Here is a 24,727-nt window from a genome sequence, read left to right on the forward strand (position 1 = left end):
CCTAAAGAATTTCAACGGATTTATACATGCTAAAGAATTCCAAGTTAATCTTACATGCTAAAAACTACCAACTTATTCAGACATGGTTTAGAATTCCAACGCATTGATACATGCTAGAATTCCAGCGGATTCATATAATAATAATAATAATAATAATAATAATAATGAGGACTTTGTATAGCGTCTAATCTTTAGAAGCTTTAAGCGCTTTACAACATTAGACAACACCTATAAGATAAAAACATATATAATGTTATGATTACAAAAACAAACACCGTGAAATTAGAAAACATAAAAAACATGCTGAGAATATTTAAGGTAGGAAACATTATTAGGTCTTTAAGTTTGTTCTTGCAGTCGAAATAAGCGAGTTTTGAGAGCACTGTGTCTTTGTGTCTAAGTTCAGTGGGCAATTCATTCCACGTTCCTGGGCCCTGGTATGCAAAAGAACGCTGTCCATATGAGTTTGTTTTTATAGTGGTAATAATGAGTATACGATTGTCAGAAGAGGAGCGTAAGTATCTTGCTGGTGTGTACACTTGGGTGAGGTCGAATAGGTATGTTGGACTAGAGTCCGTCAATGAAAGGTAGCACAGAGAACAAATTTTGTGTTTGATTCTGGATCGAATGGATAGCCAGTGTAGGGTACAGAGCAGCGGGGATGTGTGCTCTGATTGTGGTACTCTAAGTATGATCCGATTAGCTGTGTTTTGAACTTTTTGAAGTTTCTGGAGCAGATATTGAGATGAACCAGACAGAATTGAGTTACAATAGTCCAGTCTTGAAAGTACTAATGAAAACACAAGTATTTTAGTGGCATCAACTGAAAGATATTTGCGAATGGAGCTGATGTGTCTCAGCTCAAGATATGCAGCCCTGCATATGTTCATGACATGTTGGTGCAATGTGAGAGTACTGTCCAGAGTAACACCTAGGTTTCATACTGATTGTGTGAATTTAATGTTGGTGTTGCTGATATCTATTGTTTAAGGTAAAGGATGTGACTGAGAAAGTCTCTGTGTTGTGATCAGAATGTCCTCAGCTGTATCATCATTCATCTGCAGCTTGTTACATGTCATCCACGATTTCACATCAGAAATGCACCTCTCTACCCCTTGGATGATAGCATCAACTTCAGTTAGGTGGCTAGATTTGTATATTTGCGTATCATCAGCGTACAATTTTTGGGACACTGGATGATGATCTATGACACTTGAGAGCGGATGAGTGTATAGAATGAAGAGAGCAGGTCCAAGAACAGACCATTGTGGAACACAACAACATTGATCAACTGGGCTGGAGTGGATTCCATTTGCAGACACAATTTGTGTCCTGTTGACCAAGTAGGACTTGAACCACAGTAAGGCTGTATCATGAATGCCAAATACATGCTGGAGACGGTGAAGTAATATATCATGGTCTATTGTGCCAAATGCTGCAGACAAATCAAGGAGTGTGAGGACTGTAATCTTTCCGCTATCCAAAGCAGAGAGAATGTCATTATTTACTTTTAGAAGAGTAATTTCAGTACTGTGGCAAAGGCGATATGCAGATTGTACATTGCTAAAAAGACTGTTTGAATTCAGATGAGATACAAACTGAGATATAACAACCTTTTCTAAGATTTTTGATATGAATGGGAGAATTGAAACTGGGCTGTAGTTCTTTAAATCGTTATGGTCTAGTGTTGGTTTCTTCAGCAGAGGCTTTACAATGGCAGTTTTGAAAAATGATGGGAATTCCCCGGATGAGAGGGAGGTATTAATAACATCAGTTAGTGAAGGCAATACTGGATCTAAGCACTCAAGCAGCATTGATGTTGGAACTGGATCAAGTTCACATGACTTTGGTGCACTCTTCATCAGGATTGTACGTAAGAAATCCATAGAGAGAAGTTCAAATGTTGCTACTAGTTGCCGCTCAAATTCTGTATCCCAACTGTATGGTGACGACGAGTCAATTGAAATTGTGTTGTCAAGCTTATCTCTAATGGTTTGTACTTTGTCACGGAAGAAATTTGCAAACATGTCCGGAAGGTCGACTGGAGAGAAGGTAGTTGGAAGTGGTGTAGATTTGTTCCTTGACATTAGCTTGTCAGTAATCTCGAAGAGCTCTTTGCAGCTGAAACTTTCCATGATCTTAGTAGTGTAGTGAACTGATTTCGCTGCATGGACTATATTTGTGACATTCTTCATATATTTGCTTATGAATAGTGAGTCTGGTGGAAAACCAAAGCCTCTCATCTTTATGGCGGTCTCTTTCAGCAGTGCTAAGCTGGTCCATAACACTGCTATACCATGGAGAACACTTTTGAATTGATACTCTGCACATGGTAGCTGGGGCATGTTTGTCGAGCAATGCACGCAGGCGGTTATCGAGTACTAATTAATTATAAGAGATTCATATATACTAAAAAATTCCAAGGAATTCGTACATACTAAAGAGCTGATACGGACGAATACGTACCAAAGAATTGCAACGAACTCATGCTTAGTAACGAATTCCATCGGATTCATACAAACCAAAGAGCTGCAACGGATGCAGGCAAGCTAAAGAATTCCGATGGATTTATAGGAACTAAAATTTCTAATGGATTCATACAAGCTAAAGAATTGGAACGAATTCATACATACTAGGTAATTCCAACGGATGCATACATGCTAAAGTGTTCCAAGGTATCCATACATACTAAAAGGTTCCAACGGTTTCATATATATTAATGAATTCCAATGCATTCATACATGTTAAAGAATCCCAACTGATTCATACATGGTAAAGAATTTCAACGGATTCATACATACCAAGGAGTTCCGACGGATGCATACATGCTAAAGAATTCAAACGTATTCATATATACTAAAGAATTCAAATCCATTAATAGACGCTTAAGACTTCCAACGGATTCATACGTACAGAAGAATTGCAATCGATTCATACATGCTAAAGAATTCCAAGGGATTCATATGTACTAAAGACTTTCAATGGATTAATACATGCTAAAGAATTCTAACGGACTCGTACATACTAAATAATTCTAACGGATTCATACGTACCAAAGAATAACAACACATTCATACATGCTAAAGAATTCCAACGGATTTATACATACTAAAGAATTACTCTGGATTCATACACAGCACAGAGCTACAACGGATTAATACACACTGAAGAAGTCGAACGAATGCATACATATTAAAGAATTTGAACGGATTTATTCATACGAAAGAATTCCAATGGATTCATAGATACGAAAGAATTCCAACGGATTCATAGACACAAAATTGTTCCAATTGATTCATATATACTAAATCATTCAATAGAATTCATACATGCTAAAGAATTCCAACGGATTCATACATACTAAAGTGTTCCAACTGATTTATATATACTAAAGAATTCTATAGAATTCATACATACTAAAGAATTCCAACGGATTAAGTAACATGAAGGAGTTCCAACGGATTCATGTATACTAACAAATTCCAACATATTTATACATACTAAAAATGCGAAGGGTTCCATACATGCTACAACCTGCCAACGTATTCAGACATGGTTACGAAATCCCACGCATTCATACATGCTGCAGAATTACAACCGATTAATACAAATTAACGAAATCTAAAAGATTCTTATATACCAAAGAATTGCAACGGATTCGTACATACTAAAGAATTACATCGGATGGGTACTTACTAAAGAGTTCCAACGTATTCAAACATACTAAAAGGTTCTAGCGGTTTCATATCTACTAATGAATTCCAACGCATTCATACATACTAAAGAATTCCATCTGATTCATACATAGTAAAGAATTCAAACGTATTCATATATACTAAAGAATTCTAATCCATTAATAGACGCTTAAGACTTCCAACGGATTCATACGTACAGAAGAATTCGAATCGATTCATGCATGCTAAAGAATTCCAATGGATGCATATATACTAAGGAATTCTGGCTGATTCATACGTACTAAAGAGTTCAACGGGTTCATATGTACTAAAGAATTCCAACGCATTCATCCATGCTAAAGAATTCCAACGGAGTGTTACATATTAAAGACTCTGAACTGATTCATTCATATCGAAAAATTCCAATGGATTCATATATACTAGAGGATTCCAACAGATTCATCCATACAAAAGAAATCCACTGAATTCATACGTACTGAATTGTTTCAACGAATTCATTGATAATAAAAATACGAATTATGTCACGTCTGTAATTTGCAAGTTGAGTATATTACCTGCTAAACCCTGTAATCCAGCTGTGCTTAAATTCATTTGCTCACAAGAGATTTAAAATTACTCCGTCGGAGAACTTAATAAGATCACATTGTTGACACTGCACAGTTTGTTAATAAGATGTTAATATATTACATTAAAACATATTTCTGCACGAGTGCCTTCCTTTCAACGTGGCTGATTTACATGCCTAGCAATAAATTAAGAACAAGACAAAAGTTTCCTGAATAGTTCTGAATACCTTTTAAAACTTCCAACTAATTGATTGTGGAAAATAAAACAATTAATATATAAACATTTTATACTACTATTTATAATGTAACAAACAAACGTTCCAATTCAATGGTCGAAATGTTGCCTTTCTATTTTATATGGTTCCCCTACGTTGCCCTTATCTCCCTTTAGCCCCATTGTACCTGCAGGACATATTTATAGAAAATTGTACGTGCAGATAGCAGTATAATTTTCTTTCTTTTAGGATTACGATCAAATTTTAACTTACTTTGTTGTATGTAGTTTTACAGGATATAAAAAAGATATCTTTTGTATATTGTCTTTTTATATTCCAAAGGGACATGATTTGTATATTGTAAAGGGATAACATGCAACTATATGGAAAGCAATTTAGCTAATTCAGCTTTAGAAAGCATACTAAAATATTGTAAATGTCATAAGTTAAAAAGTTTAGTCAGCTCCTGCGAGATAATAATAAAGACTCCCGATGAATACAATTTCATTGGATGACCGAGTTAGTGGTTTAATTTTAAAGCATTTTGCTTGAAGATAAAATTAATGATTAATTTGTTAATAGCTTAAATCATAATCTAAAACTTGCAAGTATTCACGATTCCTTTCGAATGTGGAGTAATATTAGAAACTAAATACTCACCTAACATTAGAGGATATAGGAACAATGAATAAGAACTCTTTAATATGTACTCAGAAAACTTCGATAGCTTCTATATATGCGTCACGTTCTCTTTTGGTGTAATTTGTGCGTACATTAAAACCAATAATCCGTCACAGACATGTGCAGTTCAGTGCTGCATTTGTAAGTAATCAGAAAAGTGTACTCTCTTCGTTTGTTACGATTCAATTATTTAATTAATTTGGATTGGTTTTGTGCGGCTTAAGACCACTTTCAGTACATGATAGGCTACACAAAGATCGGTATATTTGGACTCGGGTTACAATTATTACTCCCACGAATGTAATCACATACTATGATTATACCACTATTTCCTCTCTGTTGAGATGAATCAGAGAGAAACGATATATATCCAGTCTGAAGTAGTGGTAGCAAGATATATAATACCAGTGTACACCTTTGTTTCGTTTATACACCTAGTCAGACCCGTGTAGATCTTTTATTTCTATTATACTCCTAATCGGACTAGTGTAGCACCTTTAATTTTTATTATATACCTAGTTTAACCAGTGTATATATTTTATTTCTATGATATACATAGTCTGACCAGTGTAAATCGTTTATTTCTATTACATGCCTAATATTACCAGTGTATACCATTTATTTATATTATATACCTAATCTTACCAGTTTAGCTCTTTTATTAATAGTATATACCTAATCAGACTAGTGTAGATCTTTTATTTATATCATATACCTAGTCTGACCAGTGTAGATCCTTTATTTCAATTATATACCTAATCTGACCAGTGTAGATCTTTTTTCTCCATTTTATACCTAATCTGACCAGTGTAGATCATTTATTTCTATTATATACCTAATCTGACTAGTGCAGATATTTTATTTCTATTACATACCTAGTCTGACTAATGTAGATATTTTATTTCTATTACATACCTAATCTGACCAGTGTAGATCTTTTATTTGTATCATAAACCTAATCTGACCAGTGTAGATATTTTATTTATATTATATACATAGTCTGACCAGTGTAGATCTTTATTTGTATTATATACCTAGTTTGACCAGTGTAGATCCTTTATTTCAATTATATAACTAATCAGACCAGTGTAGATCTTTTATTTCTATTATATACCTAATCTGACTAGTGTAGATATTTTATTACTATTATATACTCAGTCTGATCAGTGTAGATCTTTGATTTCTATTAGACACCTAGTCTGACCAGTGTAGATCTTTTATTTCTATATACCTAGTCTGACAAGTGTAAATCTTTTATTTCCATATACCTAGTCTGACCAGTGAAAATCTTTTATTTCTATATACCTAGTCTGACCAGTGTAAATCTTTTATTTCTATTATAGACCTGTCAACGACTCTATGATATGAGGTGATATTTGCATATAAACGATACTTGCATGTACACGATATTTGCATGCACACGATATTTGTATGGACACAGTTTAGGTAAGGACTCTAATTTCAAAGATATTTGCATGTATACGATTTAGTCAACGACTCTGCTTTCAAAAATATGTGCATGTATACCTGGCCATAGCTATGAGAATGTAAATGATCCAGGACGAGCTACGGAAAATAGAGGTAGATAGTCGACAATTAAAGATTGTCCAACGGGAAAGCCAAGGTGCGCGGACCATGTGGGTTTAGCCAGAAAGGAAGCTAACATGGTTTAATATTTGGAATTAACGAGCCACTCCGGTTCCAGTTTCTGCTAAGATCGGTGTTTAAACCTTTGCTATTTCCAACAAACTTACAAAACTGGGGCCTCATTGAGAATCCTACATGTCCTCTTTGTGGTGAAAGAGGTAGCCTATGTATTAAGGCATGACGTCCTCTTTGTGGTGCAAGAGGTAGCCTACGTATGGAGGCATGAAGTCCTCTTTGTGGTGCAAGAGGTAGCCTACGTATGGAGGCATGAAAAGATTCTCTGCGAGGTAGAAAACATCTTAGAAAGGGAGAAAAAGAAGAAAAGAGCAGTATTAATCACCAAGCAAACAATTTATTAACTTTCTCAAAGAAGGAAAATCCAGTAACGCATGACCACATAGGAGGACAATCCGTATTGAAACAGAGAGTTGAGCCATGCATGCGGATTTCGGTAAGAAATTGGTTTCGACAGAAGAATCCACGTCTACATGCAGTGCTTTGGTCAGAGTCTAGGAAGAAGCTGGTGGCCATTGAGCTGACTGAACCATGGGAGATGTGATGAGGCTCAAGAAAAAGTTATCTAAATATGCAGAGATGATGGAGACATGCAGGAGTATTAAATGGAGTACTTGGTTGAATTGAACAAAGGTGGGAATTACACTGTTTCCTGCTCAATCAGTCTTGAAGATGTTCAGTGCTCTAAATATAACACGGAAAACCGTAAAGTGGCGGTTCAAGCACTGAGAAAAACTGATGAAAAAGCACACATCTGTTTTTGGTTGAAGCGTAAAGAGAGAGAGAGAGAGAGAGAGAGAGAGAGAGAGAGAGAGAGAGAGAGAAAGAAAACGAGAACGAACGTTAGAGTGTGTGTTGCCGCAGCACATGCAAAGGTTATTCTTCCTATTGGGCTACGAATATGTACTAATTAAAATACGTAATAATATTAACTTTAATCGAAATTAAGTCCTTTAAATATAATGATATAATTAAGTCCCCTGATAGAGAGTCCTCCAAGCCTGTAATCTGGATAAGTATTACACAAAGAACAACTCTTTTTATTCCTGCCAGATTAAGGTTGCAGTTGATATTATTGATAAGACCAGGTGAAATATACACACCTGGAGATCCCGGTTCGCCTTTAATCCCAGGAGGTCCACTAAGGCCAATAGGTCCTATATGTAGAATAACAGGTGATGCTTTGTAATTATACCACAGATTTCACATCTTTACAATGCCGATGTAATATATTTAAAGATATTTCGCTGACAAAAGAAACATCTTGAAACAAAATTTCAATTTTGCTAAAATTTGATTAAATTTAGAAACTTAAAAATTAGTATAAAAGTCAAAATATCATCACTAGTTAACTATACAACTAGTCAGCAAATTAGCAATTTTAGGGCACGAGGAATACATTTTCTAGACGATTCAAAATAGTGTTTATTGTTTGAGGATGAATTTCTCTGATTTTAGTACAATTGTTTAAAAGCAAGCATAAGTACACGTTTTCAGTTCCAGAGATATAATTAAACGTTTAAAGGTCATACCAAAAAAACAATTAATGTAATTTACAGGTAGCTGATACGTTGTTGCAACACCGTGTACAGAAAGTATTGCGATTTACTGTAGAATGTGTTTTTTACATTAAATGAAAGAAAATGATCATCACCACTATAGTAGATATATCTTACATTGTCCAAAACCCAAGTCAAACAACATTATTAACTAATGTTTCATTAGGATGAAAAATCGATTGAAGTGTTTTACAACATAAACTTTCTTGAAGCAAACTAAGAAATTGAACAAATAATGATAAAATGCTTATTCTTTACGACGTTTAGTGAGAGAAACAAAGAAATACTCAAATTTAAAGCTTCTATTAAACTTAAATATTTCTATGAAGAAAAGAAATATTGCACTTTTATATACGATGACACGTTACCTCCAAATGAAGAGTTCAGAGAAACGACAATATGTTTGTGTATCAAATCATGTAATCTTGTTATTTTACTTGATATGCATGAATATGTGTTATATCATTAAGAGCAAATGCTTAAGGAAGAAAGGTCAAGAAAGTGCTTTCAATCCCAGTTCTGACTTAAACATTCCAGCACGAGGCTGAATGGAGTCATATAAAAAGGTAAACTTATGTGACAGGTTAACTTTTAGTATTTGGTTTTTAACATCACGAATACTGGAAAACTTTATACAGATGTAAGGAAATGACATTGTTATACAAAGAATCAAAATTGTGTTCATGTAGTTACGTAAACACGTAAAGAGTTAGAACAAACTTAAAGCAATCCTCAAACGTAAAACCCATTTATCGTTCTTGCATAAATGTTTACCACAACAGATACTATGAATTCCTTTATTTTTACGGTTAACAATTGTGTGTGGTTTTGTGAAAAATGATATTTTCGTCAGTATTTATATTCGTAGATTCAGGAAAATTCCTATTGTTTCAACATAAATATAATTGTTTAGTAGACCTTAAGATGGTTAGTCTAGTCTGTGGCAACGCCGACATCTTCAAAGATTGGTACCCAACGAAAAATAATGAATTCAGAGTGTAATTTAAGCGCAAGTAATGACCTAGTCACAAATTGAGAAATAATCAAACCTGGCGGGCCTTCCTCGCCTTTATTCCCAGGAGGACCCAAAGGGCCAACAGAGCCTAAAGTTGGGGAAAAGAATTCACATATCAGTTTTATTGTTGTACTTAGGACAATAATTCTTCTTTTATTTGAATCCCTTCGTGAATGAACGGCCTCCTGAGTTTAATTAAAAATGCATAACAATGCACCCATTATCCACACGCCATATCTCAAGGCAACAGCCGGCTTCTGCAATGAACACAGCAACACACGAGTACCTTTTATAATGCGAAGATATCTTAAATTTTTTAATGAAACATTTGAGAATCTATATACAGTCTAAGTATTACAAACACATAAAATTATTATATTCACAAATAACGGGAACAGATTGTTTAATCTCCAGAAACAAAGACATCAGTTTTATGAGTAAAACTGAGTTTATTCAAAACAGGTATACTATAGATTTATTTTCCTTTTAATTCGTCTTCAATTGCCACAGTATGATTTGCAAATACCTGTATGATTGACAAAATATCAGTATGACTGACACAATACATGTATGACTGAAACAATACCTGTATGATTGGCACAATGTCTGCATGACTGACAGAATACCTGCGTGATTGACACAATACCTATATGACTGAAAATACCTGCTTGATTGACACAATACCTGTATGATTGACACAAACCTGTATGATTGACACGACACCTGTATAATAGGAAAAAATATCTGCATGACAGGCACAATACCTGTATGATTGACACAATAACTGTATGATAGACACAAAACTAGCCTTCTAACAAGTTCAACTTTTTATATTCCCGTTGTCTCATGTATACTATGTAATAACGTGTAATCAACATGAGGATTTTTGCCCATATAAAACATGATAAAATTCATCGTCAGTTCAAAGGTAACCTTTCTCGCTACAAAATGGACAGTAGCTATGCTAGTTCGATTTATATCGTAGAAGTAAATCTTGTCATTACAAGATCTCTTCACAGGCGATATTTTAAACTTTATAAATTTCTTTAAAAATGATTTGGCTCTCCTCGGCGAAAGCATTATGTTTACATGACATCCTTTTTTAAAAAGTAATTTTCCATTCTTCCTCACAAGTGAAAGGTAATGAAACTCATAATCCTTGTTTTATTGGAATAAATCTGAATCGTATTTGTTACCAATCCTGTCAGGAACCAGTTCACTTGAAACAAACGGAAAAGTATTTGTTACCAGCTAATAAGTGCAAAATAACAATGTCGAATAATTGTCTCTATAAGGTTGTGAATTCTTTTAAATTGTACATATTTAGGATCGGTTGTTTTGAATCAGTATTTTTTTTGTTGTTGATGCAATTGTCAAGAGTTTCTGTTTAGTAACCATATTTGTACAAAGCATTCAAGAAAGGGATGAAGTTATGGAGCTATTTTGATGACGATTCTACATGTACGATGTGAAAAGAGGATTCACTCTTCAAGAAACAGAGCTTTATGTTTCTGTCGATAGAATACTTCTCCATAGCGCATCCATGGAAGACTTGCCTTTGCGAGTAAAAAATATCCAGACTGCGTTTATAAACATGTACTATTTTGTATCTTAAATGACAAAATATGCAAAAAGTGCTTAAAGGTATTCAAAGTTCAGATTATATATATATATATATATATATATATATATATATATATATATATATATATATATATATATATATATATATATATATATATACACACATCATCTGTTGAATAAGATCATACATGATAGTGAAATTTCAAATGAAAATCGGGCAGTCAAACTGAATATTTAATACACGGCCAATACATGTCTGAAAGAAAAGTAATATAATAAATGGTAGGGAAATAATACAAAACGTGTCAAACGATTGATTGCTTCTGCAGTTTTACAATATTTTTGGATATTAATAGTATGTGTCGTCCATTTTCGAGACGTCGATGATGACTAAATATGCATATATTGACTTGGGAAAGTACCATAAGAAGCTTTGTGAATGAAGCACATCGTCAATTTTCAGAAACTGAAAACTAAAATGCAACAGAACATTCGTTTGATAATGTTTTACAAAGGTGATTTGCTTGCACACCGCATACTTTGAAAACGCATCCACATGGTTATATACAGAAATAGCGAGTAGGAGTATAGCTCTTAACTGTTTTAAAGAAATTGAAAATATAAAATATACTGGTAATGATGCTAAAACTTGATGTAAAAGAGTGTCAATATTTTCTCCAAGGCATATAAGGGCAAATCGGTCGTTGATCCATCCCAACCTCTTGATGCATCCGGATGCTACGATGACGCACTTACCTTTCTCTCTAACTGAAAATGAGCAGTAGGTGAAAGAAGCCAAAAACAAAACTGAAACCGGTAAAATGAAGCAACAATAGAAAAAATGTGCTTCTACTAATTAATGTTTGAAACGATTCTAACGATATTTCTACTGAATAGTTCAATTGCAGATGAATTATAACTGAAAACTTTAAAACCGGGCAGAATAGTCTAATATTGTAGACTTAAGAACGAATACAATGACGCTCGAAGCCATTTGAAATGTAAATGTAATACGCAAATATCATCAAATAATGATAGCACTTTGTCTTGTTGTTTAACAGTTGTTGTCTTGTTGTTTAACAGTTGTTGTCTTGTTGTTTAACAGTTGTTGTCTTGTTGTTTAACAGTTGTTGTCTTGTTGTTTAACAGTTTGAAGCAGAAAGTGAAAGTTTACCGGAAAACTCTAAATTTGCCGTTCTTTGGGATTTTTTAAATGGATTTTCCATTGGATATTTAATTTTAGAACATTTTGTATCATCAAACGTAAAGCACACATAAATTTCTTCTGGCGTTGCTTCATTATGGTTCATTGGTTCCTTAAAAGTGATACCGTTCAACGACAAACAACTTAGACTCAGATCTGCTGCCGCACAATGAACCGGCAGATCAGGATGTATGTTGTTTATTCTACTGATTACTCCTAACAAACTGCATATGCCAATATCTACAGGCGCATTTTGAGATGACAGATCTGGGCCTGTGAAGTTTTAAATTAGACCCAGTTATAAAAGAACATATACGCTATAAAATGACTTTATAAGTCTCTTTTCAAATTATTTTCCTGACATTTCAGTACTTAAAGCTTAAAAGGTTATAGCTTTCAAACCATCTTTGCATTCTGAGCGTTGATAAAAAATTAATAGAAAAGAAGTTATTTACACTTTGTTGCGGAAAGCAATGGGCAAAACTGGATTAAATATTTGAACATTTTGTTAATTATATATGTTAGAGGGAAATATGAATACAAAAATGTAAACGAAAAGAAACCCACAGGAAATTATAATTATAAAGTATTTGCCTATGTTTTAAAAAGGACGGATGTAATGGACCCCATGGAATCGTCAATGGAATATATGATTAATAATAAGTAATAATTAGACAGGCAGCGCAAGTGGTATATATATATATATATATATATATATATATATATATATATATATATATATATATATATATATATATATATAAAACTTGTAATAAACAACAACAAGATTGTATATGACAGTGAAATATACGACTAGTAATAAAAATAAAGATATTTTAGTAGAGTTTTCAGTTTTAGAATACGATTTTTGAATAGACTAGTATAAATTGTCTATGATGACAAAGATTTTAGCTTTTGGGCAACAATGAAAAATTACTGTCTTTGAATCGAATTTTCAGTGCATAATTTTGCATTTAAAATATTCGATTCGTGTTTATATATATATAAATAAATAAATAATATATATATATATATATATATATATATATATATATATATATATATATATATATATATATATCTTACATACATACATACATACGCTAAGTCAATACAATTCACGTATTTTGGCCATAATATAAAACTAAAGTCATTTTTGCGAGTAAGAACATAGGAAGGATGTAGAATGGAGATGAATAGTTCTGGACCATATATATTCTGCTTAGTAACTGATAATTTGTATCAATGCTGCTCCATAGATGTACGGGTGGCTGATTTTTTCCTCAGCAGTTGGATTCATCACAGTTGAAACAATGTAAGTAAATAAAAATCAGTTTAAAAACTCAAAATATCGCATGGGCCAGAATCTCCTCATCAGTATACTATAGATTTGTTAAATGCTTACCAAATCTCTAAAAATGAGGCGTACCATTTTTGATGTTCTATGGAACGAAATTAAAAATCTTGAATATAGGGCATGTAATCAGTTGAGTATCCAAATGATATTGCTATCTATTTGACGAGCTAATAGATGAGTTGGTTTGACGTAATAAACTTACTAATACATTGAAACTTAAAGCTACAATAATGGAGTGAAACTGGATCAGCGAGAATAAAGCCAACTTAAGTAAACTCTTGTCTGGCACGAACATATATAATAGTTACGGGAAAGAACAAAGTGAAAAAGGCCGTTGATTATCATTTAATCTTCGTAGAAATGTTTGCTTCTGTAAATTCATTTTTCTTTGCAAAAGTTTGCCGTTCATCTTGCTTTAGCGAATCTGTTCGATAAACGGATATGCTTTGAAGCATAATTCTGTTAGTCACTTTAGGACTAATAATTGGACTATGATGAATCACAAAGTCCCCACAAGCTTTTGTGTTACATTCCGAAATTGTTCTATTAAAAATACACAGTAATAAGCATCCTAACGTTCAATTTTTAACAGTGGTCTCTTCGATTCCAATTGTTGTTTGTGAATCTTAATATTATTTTCCATTGTGGCATTGTCAGTTGGTTATTTGACCTTGTAAGGAAATAAATGACGTTGCTTAATAGCTTGTAGCTCACTAACGATAATATGTATTGTATGTTTTAATACGGATAAGTCTGAAATTAGTACATTCAATATTGTATCGATATACTACATCATTTAAACTGCGAAAGATCTAAATTCCTTTTGCAGCTGAGTTAAACATGAAATATACTTGATTGCTCTTTGGCTACAAGATGTCACATAAGGTAGTTAAATTAATGTCATATATGTTCACTTGATTGTTGAATATTGAAGAACGTATACTAAAATACATGGTAGCTACAACCCACAATGCGGATATTTGTTTCTGAATAAAAAAGATTTTGTGAAGTTATAAAACTTGCGTCAAGAAATTTCTAGGAACAAAAATATGCACACTTACGTTCAGCAAGAAATGATTAGTGGATGATATGTAAAACTTCTTTAAATAAACAAAAGGCTGAATGGGAAAAGAATATCAGTGTGGAAACAATGTAACAATTACATTTGTGATATTTCAATTAGGATGCAAATTACAAAATAGACTAGAACATTAACGACTTAAATGAAAGGAAACACATATTCATCTGATTCACTCCAGCTTCATATTTCTCACAGAAATCTGTGACGTTCCTAAAATTTGCATCATGAAATTTTTCGTGCCTATATTAAATATATGTTTGCTATTTAAATCGAAAATACTTTTTAGAGTTAAAAGAATTCTATGGTGCATATACTGAATTTATTTCATTATGTAAATCAGAGGATTTAACCACGATAAATTAAACGGTCAAAGGTTCAAAGAGTACGTTCGTGTCTGTAAAACTTCAGAGGAGTTATGTCATGGAAGGACGTCAGAGATTGTTGTAGAATTTAAAAACTCAGATAACACAGAAGAATGTATATTGCTGAACTGAATAATTTGAGACGAAAACTTTAGAGATTTCAATACTCCTATAAAGGTAAATTGACAGGTAAATCTATGAATTATCGGAAAACATATATTAGGCATGGGAGAGTCACAACGAATGAAAATAAGAACACGTTGATGTTATAGTACTTTCAAAGATTCAGAAAATGTTGTTATATAAGCATTAAGGACCACTCGAGGTTGCTATCATTGCCGGTAAACAAAATGGCAAAAAGTTCATGTGTAAATATGTTTATTTTGGCATGCCAAATTAAATGAGCATAAACGAACATGTAATATTTTATAGAAAATACATTGCATAACATGCCGGAATAGGGTTCAGTCGTCAAATAAAAAATGTCAAGATCACCTTAAAATTATTTTTGTGGTCCACTTTGAGCATAAATTAAAATCGAAAAATAATGAGGCAGTGGATTTTAAAACACAAACTTTAACATTCGAAACAGCTTAATATATTTTCTTGGGATTTTGTATCCACGTCACATCAATCCACAAAGACTACACACCAAATATCTATATTGGAATAGACTGCATGAAAATAGTTCAAGACGAAATGGGTATTATTTTACAGAACAAGTAAGTACAGAAATGAATCCTAAGAATGCAAAACATACGCTTTTCCCGTGATAAAATGAAAACTGAAAATAAGGTAAGGGACTCATGAGTAATACACAAGCAATTACAAAGTTCCTGCTCACAGCAAATGCACTTCAAATTTGCAATATTCAAAATATTATCCCAATTTTAGTTCTGCTGTTTTGACATGGGCTACATATCAAAACGTTAGTAAGACAAGATCAGTGGTTAACAATCATAACGAGCAATGAGATACTTATTTTATGCAGCAAGGAATTTATTGTTGATAGCTTAAACAAATGAAGAAACAGAAATAACTGTTTAAAGGACACTCAGTTCAGTTGACAGCTATGGGGTATATGGCTTATTCATTAGTGCAGATGGCATTACGACGGAATGATGGGAATTTTATTAAAACTACAATATGTTTGTAAACAGGGATTTTGTTTTTGTTGTTGAGTTTAATTATAGTGGCGTGCGCACAATTGTGCATGTGCCACTTTTTTCTGACTGCACCGCAGCCTGCTAGCTGTTCCTGGGGAAGGGAATGGTGCCACCTCCCCCAGGCTTGTATGGATTCAAGGAACCCTGATAGTTTGGCTTCAATCTGTGGGTCCATAAAGGTCCCTTACAGTTGAATGGTTGGCTGTCATTAGTGGGAAGAAGAGCTCGGGAACGGTCCTGCTTGCTTTACATGGCTGGTTTCTTGTTGCATTTGCCTGGTGTTTCTTGCGATTTTTTTCCGAGTTTTCTTCTTCTTCAAAATGTTCAAAAGGGGGGGGGGGGGAATGTTCTATGCTGTTTATAGAGGTTCTTAGTAGAAATCATGTATGAAGAGAGATTTTCAAGGTTATTATGGTATTACTAGTCGAGGTGTTTAGGGTGTGCTGCCTACGTTATGTTATTTATAAGTTTTTAGATATTGCCTCTTCAAGTTATTTATTTATTAATGTTTTTAGAGATTGAATGTTATTTATACTTTATTTAGCAAGAGACCGGAATCCTAGCCGATTACACGGTTCGTTAAGGACATCTAGGACCGGAGTCCTAGCTGATTACTCGGTTCGTTAAGGACATCTAGGACATCCGATTTTGCGGTTTCCTTAGTTTTTGATAGGTTCTTCGTAAGTGAATTATTTATTAATATTTTTATAAAATTGAATGATATGATATGGGTTTTTATGTGGTGGCTTCTAAATTTATTTAGCTAGTTACTGGGTCTTTTGGTTTTTTGGGGATAGTAATTATATTTTGTTCCAATCTCTTTTTGGTTTTTGATAAATATTTTCCGAGCGGGTTTAATTGCCAGTTAAATTATTCAAGCGGGCATGCAGTGAACAAATTGAATGGGTAGAGATCAGCTTGTTAAACATTATGAGAACTAGCGGATGACTATCCTTATGACTACTTGGATAGTTTCGACGGGTTAAATTAGATAACCATTTAGTGAACCTAAATACAAAATTCACAAGTGATTTTGGATTTCGAATATATCTATATATCATGAACCATTTCGACATTCAAACATTAGCTGAACTTTGGCAAGAAATATGCATTGATGGTCAGTGAGATGTTTGAGGAGTGTCGTAGTTTTTGTATGAACCGCTACAAGGTAGATTATACCAGCTATCATATCGCACTGGATTTATCTCGAGATACTAGTTGGAAGATATCAGATATACAGAGCTTGAATTGGCTGTTTATTTGTTTCAAATAAAAGAGACTGGAATACGAGAAGGCGGATATATGGTGGTATTATATCAATAAACAAAGAACAAAAGTAAAAACTGAATGTTGTGGATGTGATGAAAAAATGAGATCATAAAGAGAACGATAAAATTAAACCTAAATCATTCATCGTTAACTTTAGATGCATAACTTGCCAGTGATATTATTCAAGTGGGCATATAGTGAACAAATTGAATGGGTAGATATCAGCGTGTTAAACATTATGAGAACTAGATGAGCTAAGTTTTCGAGGTATAGTTAATGATTCTAAACCCTTTCACTATTGTGTGATTGATAACTCTTGAACACCGTATAAACCAGCTCCTAATAAAAATGAACTACCAGCTTTTCAGAAACAATTCATTTAACTTGAAAAGTAATACAGCAAACGCAGTTTAAATTGGATTAGAATACATCATTCAATACATTACATAAACCGTTTAATATAGTTAGCAATGAAAGTAAATATAAAAATAGTTCCTTTCTGGCCAACGACGGTTGTTGAAATCCCATATCGAGCTCAATATAATTTGGGGAAACAATAAATACTTCGCGAAATTGAAATGTAAAAACTGAGTATTTGAAAGCAGAGAGACATTTTCAAGAAGAGCTAACATACGTATACTTGAAAGAAATATGGAGAACGTCAGAAGATTTATTATTTACTGTAATAAATGTAATTGACAATCATGTAGTTTTGGTCACCATCAGTAACAAGACAAATGAGTTTACTAACAGTGTTATGTGTATTTGATTTAATGTATTTATATTTGATTTAATTTAATTGTCTGTTTGTAAGCTTAAAATTTATTTTAATTTCATTACATGTCAATGTAATGTAATTTTTGTTTACTAGGAATTTGATATTTTCCAGAAAGTTCAGTTTGACATGAATCTTTTCATAAATACCTAACAATAGAAATACTGTTTCTATTTCTGACTTAGTTTCCGACCTTGATTGCAAACAGCCCTATTTCGCAATTCTGTGTTTTCCGGTCTTCTAAACAATGGGACTTAAAGATGTTCATTTTGTTGTGAAAGTTTAGAGTTTTAATTTTTATTCAAATTATTTGGATTCTAAAAGATTAATTCTTTTTCCTGGATGTATTTGTTTGCTCATACATAATTCTTGGACAAAGACATTTATTTAAATTTTACTCGGAAACTCAAACACCGGAATATTATTGACTGTGAAGCAGCAAAGAAATGTAGACGATACAGTACCAAAGAGGTTACAGCATACGACATCGCCTTCCATTTTGGATTTTTCGTCAGGACTCGAACTTGAATTCATTAGAACATTTCATTACTAGTACTTCTAAAATTTAATTCGTGGATTATTCCTGGATTATTTTTTAATTTGATTCTTAAAACCGTAAGGTTTTTTTTGTTTCAATTTTTAAAATTTTTTTTCCTCAAAGGAAATAAATTATTTTTTTAAATGTTTCAAAGCTTGTTGTTTTCACTCTTTATTTGGTTACTGTTTGTTAGAGCCTAAACACGTGACATAAAATTGGGGCCTCGTCCTTGCATTTTTGAATTCTGGCAAAAAGTTTTCAGAAGACTCTGTTTTTTGAAATTTTAATTCCCACTGTATCTGAAATCTTTAGTAAAATCGGGACGCTTTTACTAAAATGTCATTAAAAGTAAAAACAATTCATTCAAGCCCTACCCAGGACCACTGAAACCTTTTTAAAAAAGATAAATTAATTCAACTTGCCAGAAAATGTATTCTTTCTGAGGTAAAGGCGTCATTAACGAAGGAAGAAATAAAAAAATATTTTGGTCCAGTACTTGGTAGAAAAGAATGTTTTGGATAAAAGAGCTTTGATTTCGATCAGTAAGTCTGTACTGGACTCTGACATAAAAGTAAAAGGAATTAGAATTGAAATACAAGATGGAATTGTGGTTGAGGATACTGGAACATCAGAAAGATAAAGAAGAAAAACAAATGCAGTTGCAGTTGCAAATGGAGAAAGAGAACAAATAAAATTGGAAAAAAAGAAAGAAGAAAATGAAATTAGAGAAAGCGAAAGAACGAATGGTATTACAAAACTAAGAAAAAGGAATCCAGTGCCAATTTTATAAAGAGAAGAGGGGGGATGCAGGAAATAGAGAAAGAAAATCAAATGCAATTAGATAAGGAAAAAAATTAGAAAGAGCGAGAAAGAGATATCCAAATTGAAAGAGAGAATGAAGAGGAGGAATATCAATTTACAATAAAAGAAGTGGAGCTGGCAAGTGAAAAGTGTATTCACACTTCAAATAGAAATTTAAGTGTCGATGTTGCAAAGATTATGTTAGTGCCCCCTTTTAGAGAAAAAGATAGAGACAAATATTTTCTTTTTTTTGAAAAACGTTGCTAAAAATCTGAAATGGCCAAGGTAGCATTGGACTCAGTTGTTTCAATATGTACTTACTGCCAGAGCTCGTGATATTTACATTTCACTGTCACTAGAGCAGAGTGCTGACTATGATGTAGTTAAGGACTATATCTTGATGGGTTATGAGTTAGTCCTTGAGGCTTGTCGGCAAAAATTCAGAAACTATAAAAAAGAAGCTGACCAGGCCTATGTCGAATTTGTATGGGAAAAAGCACAACAAATTGATAGGTGGTGCCCTTCTAGAAAGGATAATAAAGATTACAAAAGTCTCAGACAACTCATATTGGTTGAAGAGTTTAAGAACTGTGTAAATAGTGACATTAGGATTTATCTAGACGAGCGTAAGATCGAAACCTTGGAAAATGCTGCTCGTGCTGCTGATGGGTATTCTTTAACTCATAAAGTTTCTTTTGTAAATAAAACCTCCACTCAACAGTTTTCTGGCAAAAAGTAGTTCAGTCTAACACTAGCCCTTCTAAATTTCAAACTGGCACAACTTTAAAACATCAAGCTTCAGATAAGATTGACTCAAGCTCCTTGTCTCTTCCTATGTGTTCCTATTGTATGAAGAAAGGACACACACTTTTTGATTGCTGCCAATTGAAAAATAGGCATCAGAATCAAGACATACCTATTCCAAATATTCTTATTTCTAACAGGTCAAGGTCACGGTCATGTATTGAAAGCAATACATTTGTTGGGTCTAATAAGCTCCAGTTAGGTTTTATTCTGTAGAATTATGAATGACGGGTTCTATATTACTCTGGAGTGATTGGGCCAATATTATCCCTATTAAAATTGTAATGAACATAGGAGCTTCTCACAGTCTTTCATTGTGAGGTACTGTGCGTTTTTCTGAGAAGTCTCCTTCTAATGACTGTTTTCTTATTCAGGGAAAAGAGCGCTGTTTTGTTAATGTTTCTCTCCATTGTGTACATTTTTTATCATGTTTAGTCTCAGGACCCGTGACAGTCGGCATAGTGTCTGTTTTGCCCATTGATGGCATTCATTTATTATTAGGCAACGACCTAGCTGGAGGCAAGGTTAATCCACTTGTAACTGACAAACCTTGCTTGGATCAGAAAGTTGATCCAATTGAAAAAGAATTCCCTAATATATTCCCAGCGTGTGCAGTTACTAGATCTATGGCCAATAAAGCTCTTGAGAATGATATTGATAAGGAACCTATTCCTTTAGCTGACGTAAGTATTGGTCAGGCTTTTGATGCGGTCACTTTCACTACTTGTTTTGGCTCAATCAGAAGTTATTGATGACAGTGATCCTCTTTTAACTGCTCATTCTCTTTATTTAAATCAGGGTGACAAACGACAATCACTTGTCGTCGAACAGGACAAGATCATGAGATCTCCTGTTTGTTTCAAACGGCCATTAGTGGAACTGAAGCCACTGAAATTCCTGTCTGTTATTTCATTAAAAATGGAATTCGTATGATCAAAATGGAAACCTTTCGAGGTACCTAGTGATCACGAATGGTCAGTGAACTATCAAACTGAAGTTCCACCTTACAGACAGGAAATACTTAGTCTGCCCCATGAAACTCCTTTGACCGGTCCTTTAGGGATTAATAAGACTTATCACAAGATCTTGACTCACTTTATTGGACAAAAATTAAAAGTGATGCTGGTAAATACTATAGATCTTGTTATACTTGTCAATGGTAGAAAAATCCAATCAGAAATTACGCAAGGCTCATCTGCAATCTATTTCTGCTTTGACGAACCATTAGAATTATGGTAGATTCTGTCGGTCTCTTATATAAGACCAAGTCACTTAACCAATACATGTTCACTATTATGTGCGCGTCAACACGGTTTCGAGAGGCAATTCCTTTGAGGAATATTAAATCTTACACAATAGTAAAATCATTGATAAAGGGTTTTCTTTTACTCAGTATGGTCTTCCCAAATCTGTCCAATCGGGCCATTGATCAAAGTTTAGGTCTGGAACGTTCGAGCTAATGATGCTTGAATTTGGCATCCAGATATTCAAGTCAAAAGTGAAATTATGGCTTAACAAAACTACAATGGAGAGAGCTTTTGAGTCTCGTAATAGAGTTCTGTCTCTCTTGCCCATTCTTCATAAATTTCTTCAGATTAGATTTTACTGTCCTTACAAAGTTAAGAAGAAAATGACTTAAACTGTAATATTAGTGCTCCTGAGATCTAAATAAATTAAGGAGTACCAGTATATTGAAAGAGATAGCCAGGTTAAACATGAAATTAATTTAGTTGTACCTGTCCCACTCAGTAATTTATGTAAATGAATATCATCGGATCCTACCGATATTGGACTGACAAATCGTCGGAATTCAGAAATTATGGAAGATCTGGACCAGAAACTTTCACATTTGCAAGAGCGAGAAAGAAATGAACTTAGACAGTTATTAGTAGAATGTGAGCACTTATTTGCAGGTTTTTCTATAAGAATGAACTAAATTTCCATGACGTTGAAATTGTAAATTCCAAACCTGTGAAACAACCAAAAGTACAGGATAAACTCTCTCAAATAGAAATACTTGAAAATAGAAATTCAGTATTTGCTGGGGAATGATTTTATAGAGCCCAGTAAAAGTGACTGGAGTTCACCGTGCATACTTGTTCCAAAACCGGATAAAACTTTCCATATATTCAATGATTGTAGGATAGTGAATAGTATGAGAAAAAAGATTTATTTCCATTACCAAGAAACGATTACGGTCTTGATAAGATCGGAAATGCCAAGAATTTGACCAAATTTCAACTTTTGAAAGAATTTTGAAAAATTTCACTAATGGAAGGGGCATTATCAATAAAAAGTAAAGCCATTTGGGATGAAATGGTCGCCAGGTACGTTTCAACGTCTCACGAATATGATTACCTCTGGTCTAGATAAGTGTGATGCTTACATCGATGATGTCGTCATCTACAACGACACCTGGAAAGAACATTTAGCAACCATTCGCAAATTCTTTGACAGACTCATATATCATAAAAATTTTTCTTTTTCTTTCAAATAATTATTTTGCTTATATATGATTTTATTTAATTGTCTGTATTTAAATTTTGAATTTTTTAAAATAAAATCATTTAATGTAAATTAATGTAATGTTGTTTACTAGGTATTTGATATTTTCCAGAAAATTCGGTTTGACCTGAAACTTTTCATAAATATTTAATAATAGAAACACTGTTTCTATTTCTGACTTAGTTTCCGACCTTGATTCAGCAATCACTGAGACAAGTAAACAATTTTTTATTTTTATTTTAATCTAGGAGTAAAAAGATTGGCTTTTATCAAGGTCATATTTTGGAGTATGTGACATTAGATTGTAAACAGCCCTATTTCACAATTCTGGGTTTTCCGAAATTGCGCAGTAGTCAGGTTTTATAACGATGTCTATAGAAATATTTCTCAGTTGGGCTTTTAAACAATGAGACGTAGAGATGTTCATTGTTTATGACAGTCTTTAATTATAATTTTTATTCAGATTATTTGGATTCTAAATGAAGAGTTCTTTCTACGGGAAATATTTGAGTGGTTATACAGAAATCTTAGACAAGATATTTATTTAAATTTTATTTAAATTTGATTCGAAAATTCAAACACCAGAATATCATTTACTGTGAAACAACAAAGAACTGTAGACGACACAGCACCATAAAGGTTACAGCATACATCATCGCCTTCCATTTTAGAGTTTTCGTCGGGACTCGAACTTGCATTCATTAAAACATTTCATTATTAGGACTTTTATCTAGGAAAATAAATTATTTGTTAAAGTTTTCGCAGATTGTTGTTTTCACTCTTTCTTTTGTTACTATTTATTAGAGCCTAAACACGTAACAACAGGACCTATTTTCAGTAGTTTCATTGTGTTAGAATCATCAAAGTCGTAAAGAGAACGACTGAATAAAGCTTATGATGACCGAAACAGACTTGCTGTGCATGATGGTAATGATGATCGACATAAACGTGCTGTACATAAAGCTAATGATGACTGACAGGGACTTGCTGTGCATGAAGCTAATGATGACCGACATAGACTTGCTGTACATAAAGCTAATGATGACCGACAGGGACTTACTGTGCATGAAGCTAATGATGACCGACATAGACTTTCTGCGCATGAACCTATTGATGACCGACATCGACTTGTTGTGCATGAATGTAACGATGACCGACATAGACTTGCTGTGCATGAAGCTAATGATGACCGACATAGACTTGCTGTACATGAAGCTAATGACGACCGATATAGACTTGCTGTACATGAAGCTAACGATGACCGACATGGACTTGCTGTGTATGAAGCTAACGATGACCGACATAGACTTGCTGTGTATGAAGCTAACGATGACCGACATAGACTTGCTGTGCATGAAGCTAACGATGACCGACATAGACTTGCTGTGCATGAAGCTAATGATGACCGATATAGACTTGCTCTGCATGAAGCTAATGATGACCAATATAGACTTGCTGTGCATGAAGCTAATGATGACTGACTTCCGACATGGACTCGTTGCACGTGCAAGCAATTGATGACCGAACTAGAGTCTATTTACATAAAGCTAATGATGATTGATATAGTCTATTTACATAAAGCTAATGCTGACCAACATAGTATCGTTCCACATGAAGCTAATGATGACCGACATGGATTTGGATACAGGTAACTATTTTATGACTTGAAAACAATATGCATTTTTACGATAAAATGATAGCAAGTAGGTAAGATGAGTTGTACGCCGCTAGTAAACAAAACAAAGTTGTTGGATCAATCAAAGGTGAAAAAAAACGGCAAACATCAAAGAGTTTTATAGGTTGGAATAAAAAATAAATTCATTTAGAACTGATCGTCAAGAGAAAAGGGTATACAAGTGTATTTAAAAGTATGTGATGTAAATCGTTT

At 33.5% G+C, this 24,727-nt stretch overlaps 1 protein-coding gene across 50 annotated transcripts in view; it reads right to left on the reverse strand.

Moving 5' to 3' along the window:
* Positions 1–24,727, reverse strand: part of LOC149794130 (uncharacterized) — a 158,288-nt gene that overhangs the window by 79,958 nt on the left and 53,603 nt on the right. For all 50 annotated transcript variants that reach the window (XM_089968123.1, XM_089968133.1, XM_089968129.1 and 47 more), the window contains exons 9-10: positions 9,428–9,481; positions 7,923–7,976 (exon numbers count right to left, since the gene is read on the reverse strand). In XM_089968123.1, the coding sequence (XP_089824249.1) occupies positions 7,923–7,976; positions 9,428–9,481 (108 nt within the window). The remainder of the gene's footprint in view (positions 1–7,922; positions 7,977–9,427; positions 9,482–24,727) is intronic.

Source organism: Sinohyriopsis cumingii, chromosome 8 (genome assembly GCF_028554795.1).
Source record: "Sinohyriopsis cumingii isolate HCF-2022 chromosome 8, ASM2855479v2, whole genome shotgun sequence".
Classification (NCBI taxonomy): Eukaryota; Metazoa; Mollusca; class Bivalvia; order Unionida; family Unionidae; genus Sinohyriopsis; species Sinohyriopsis cumingii.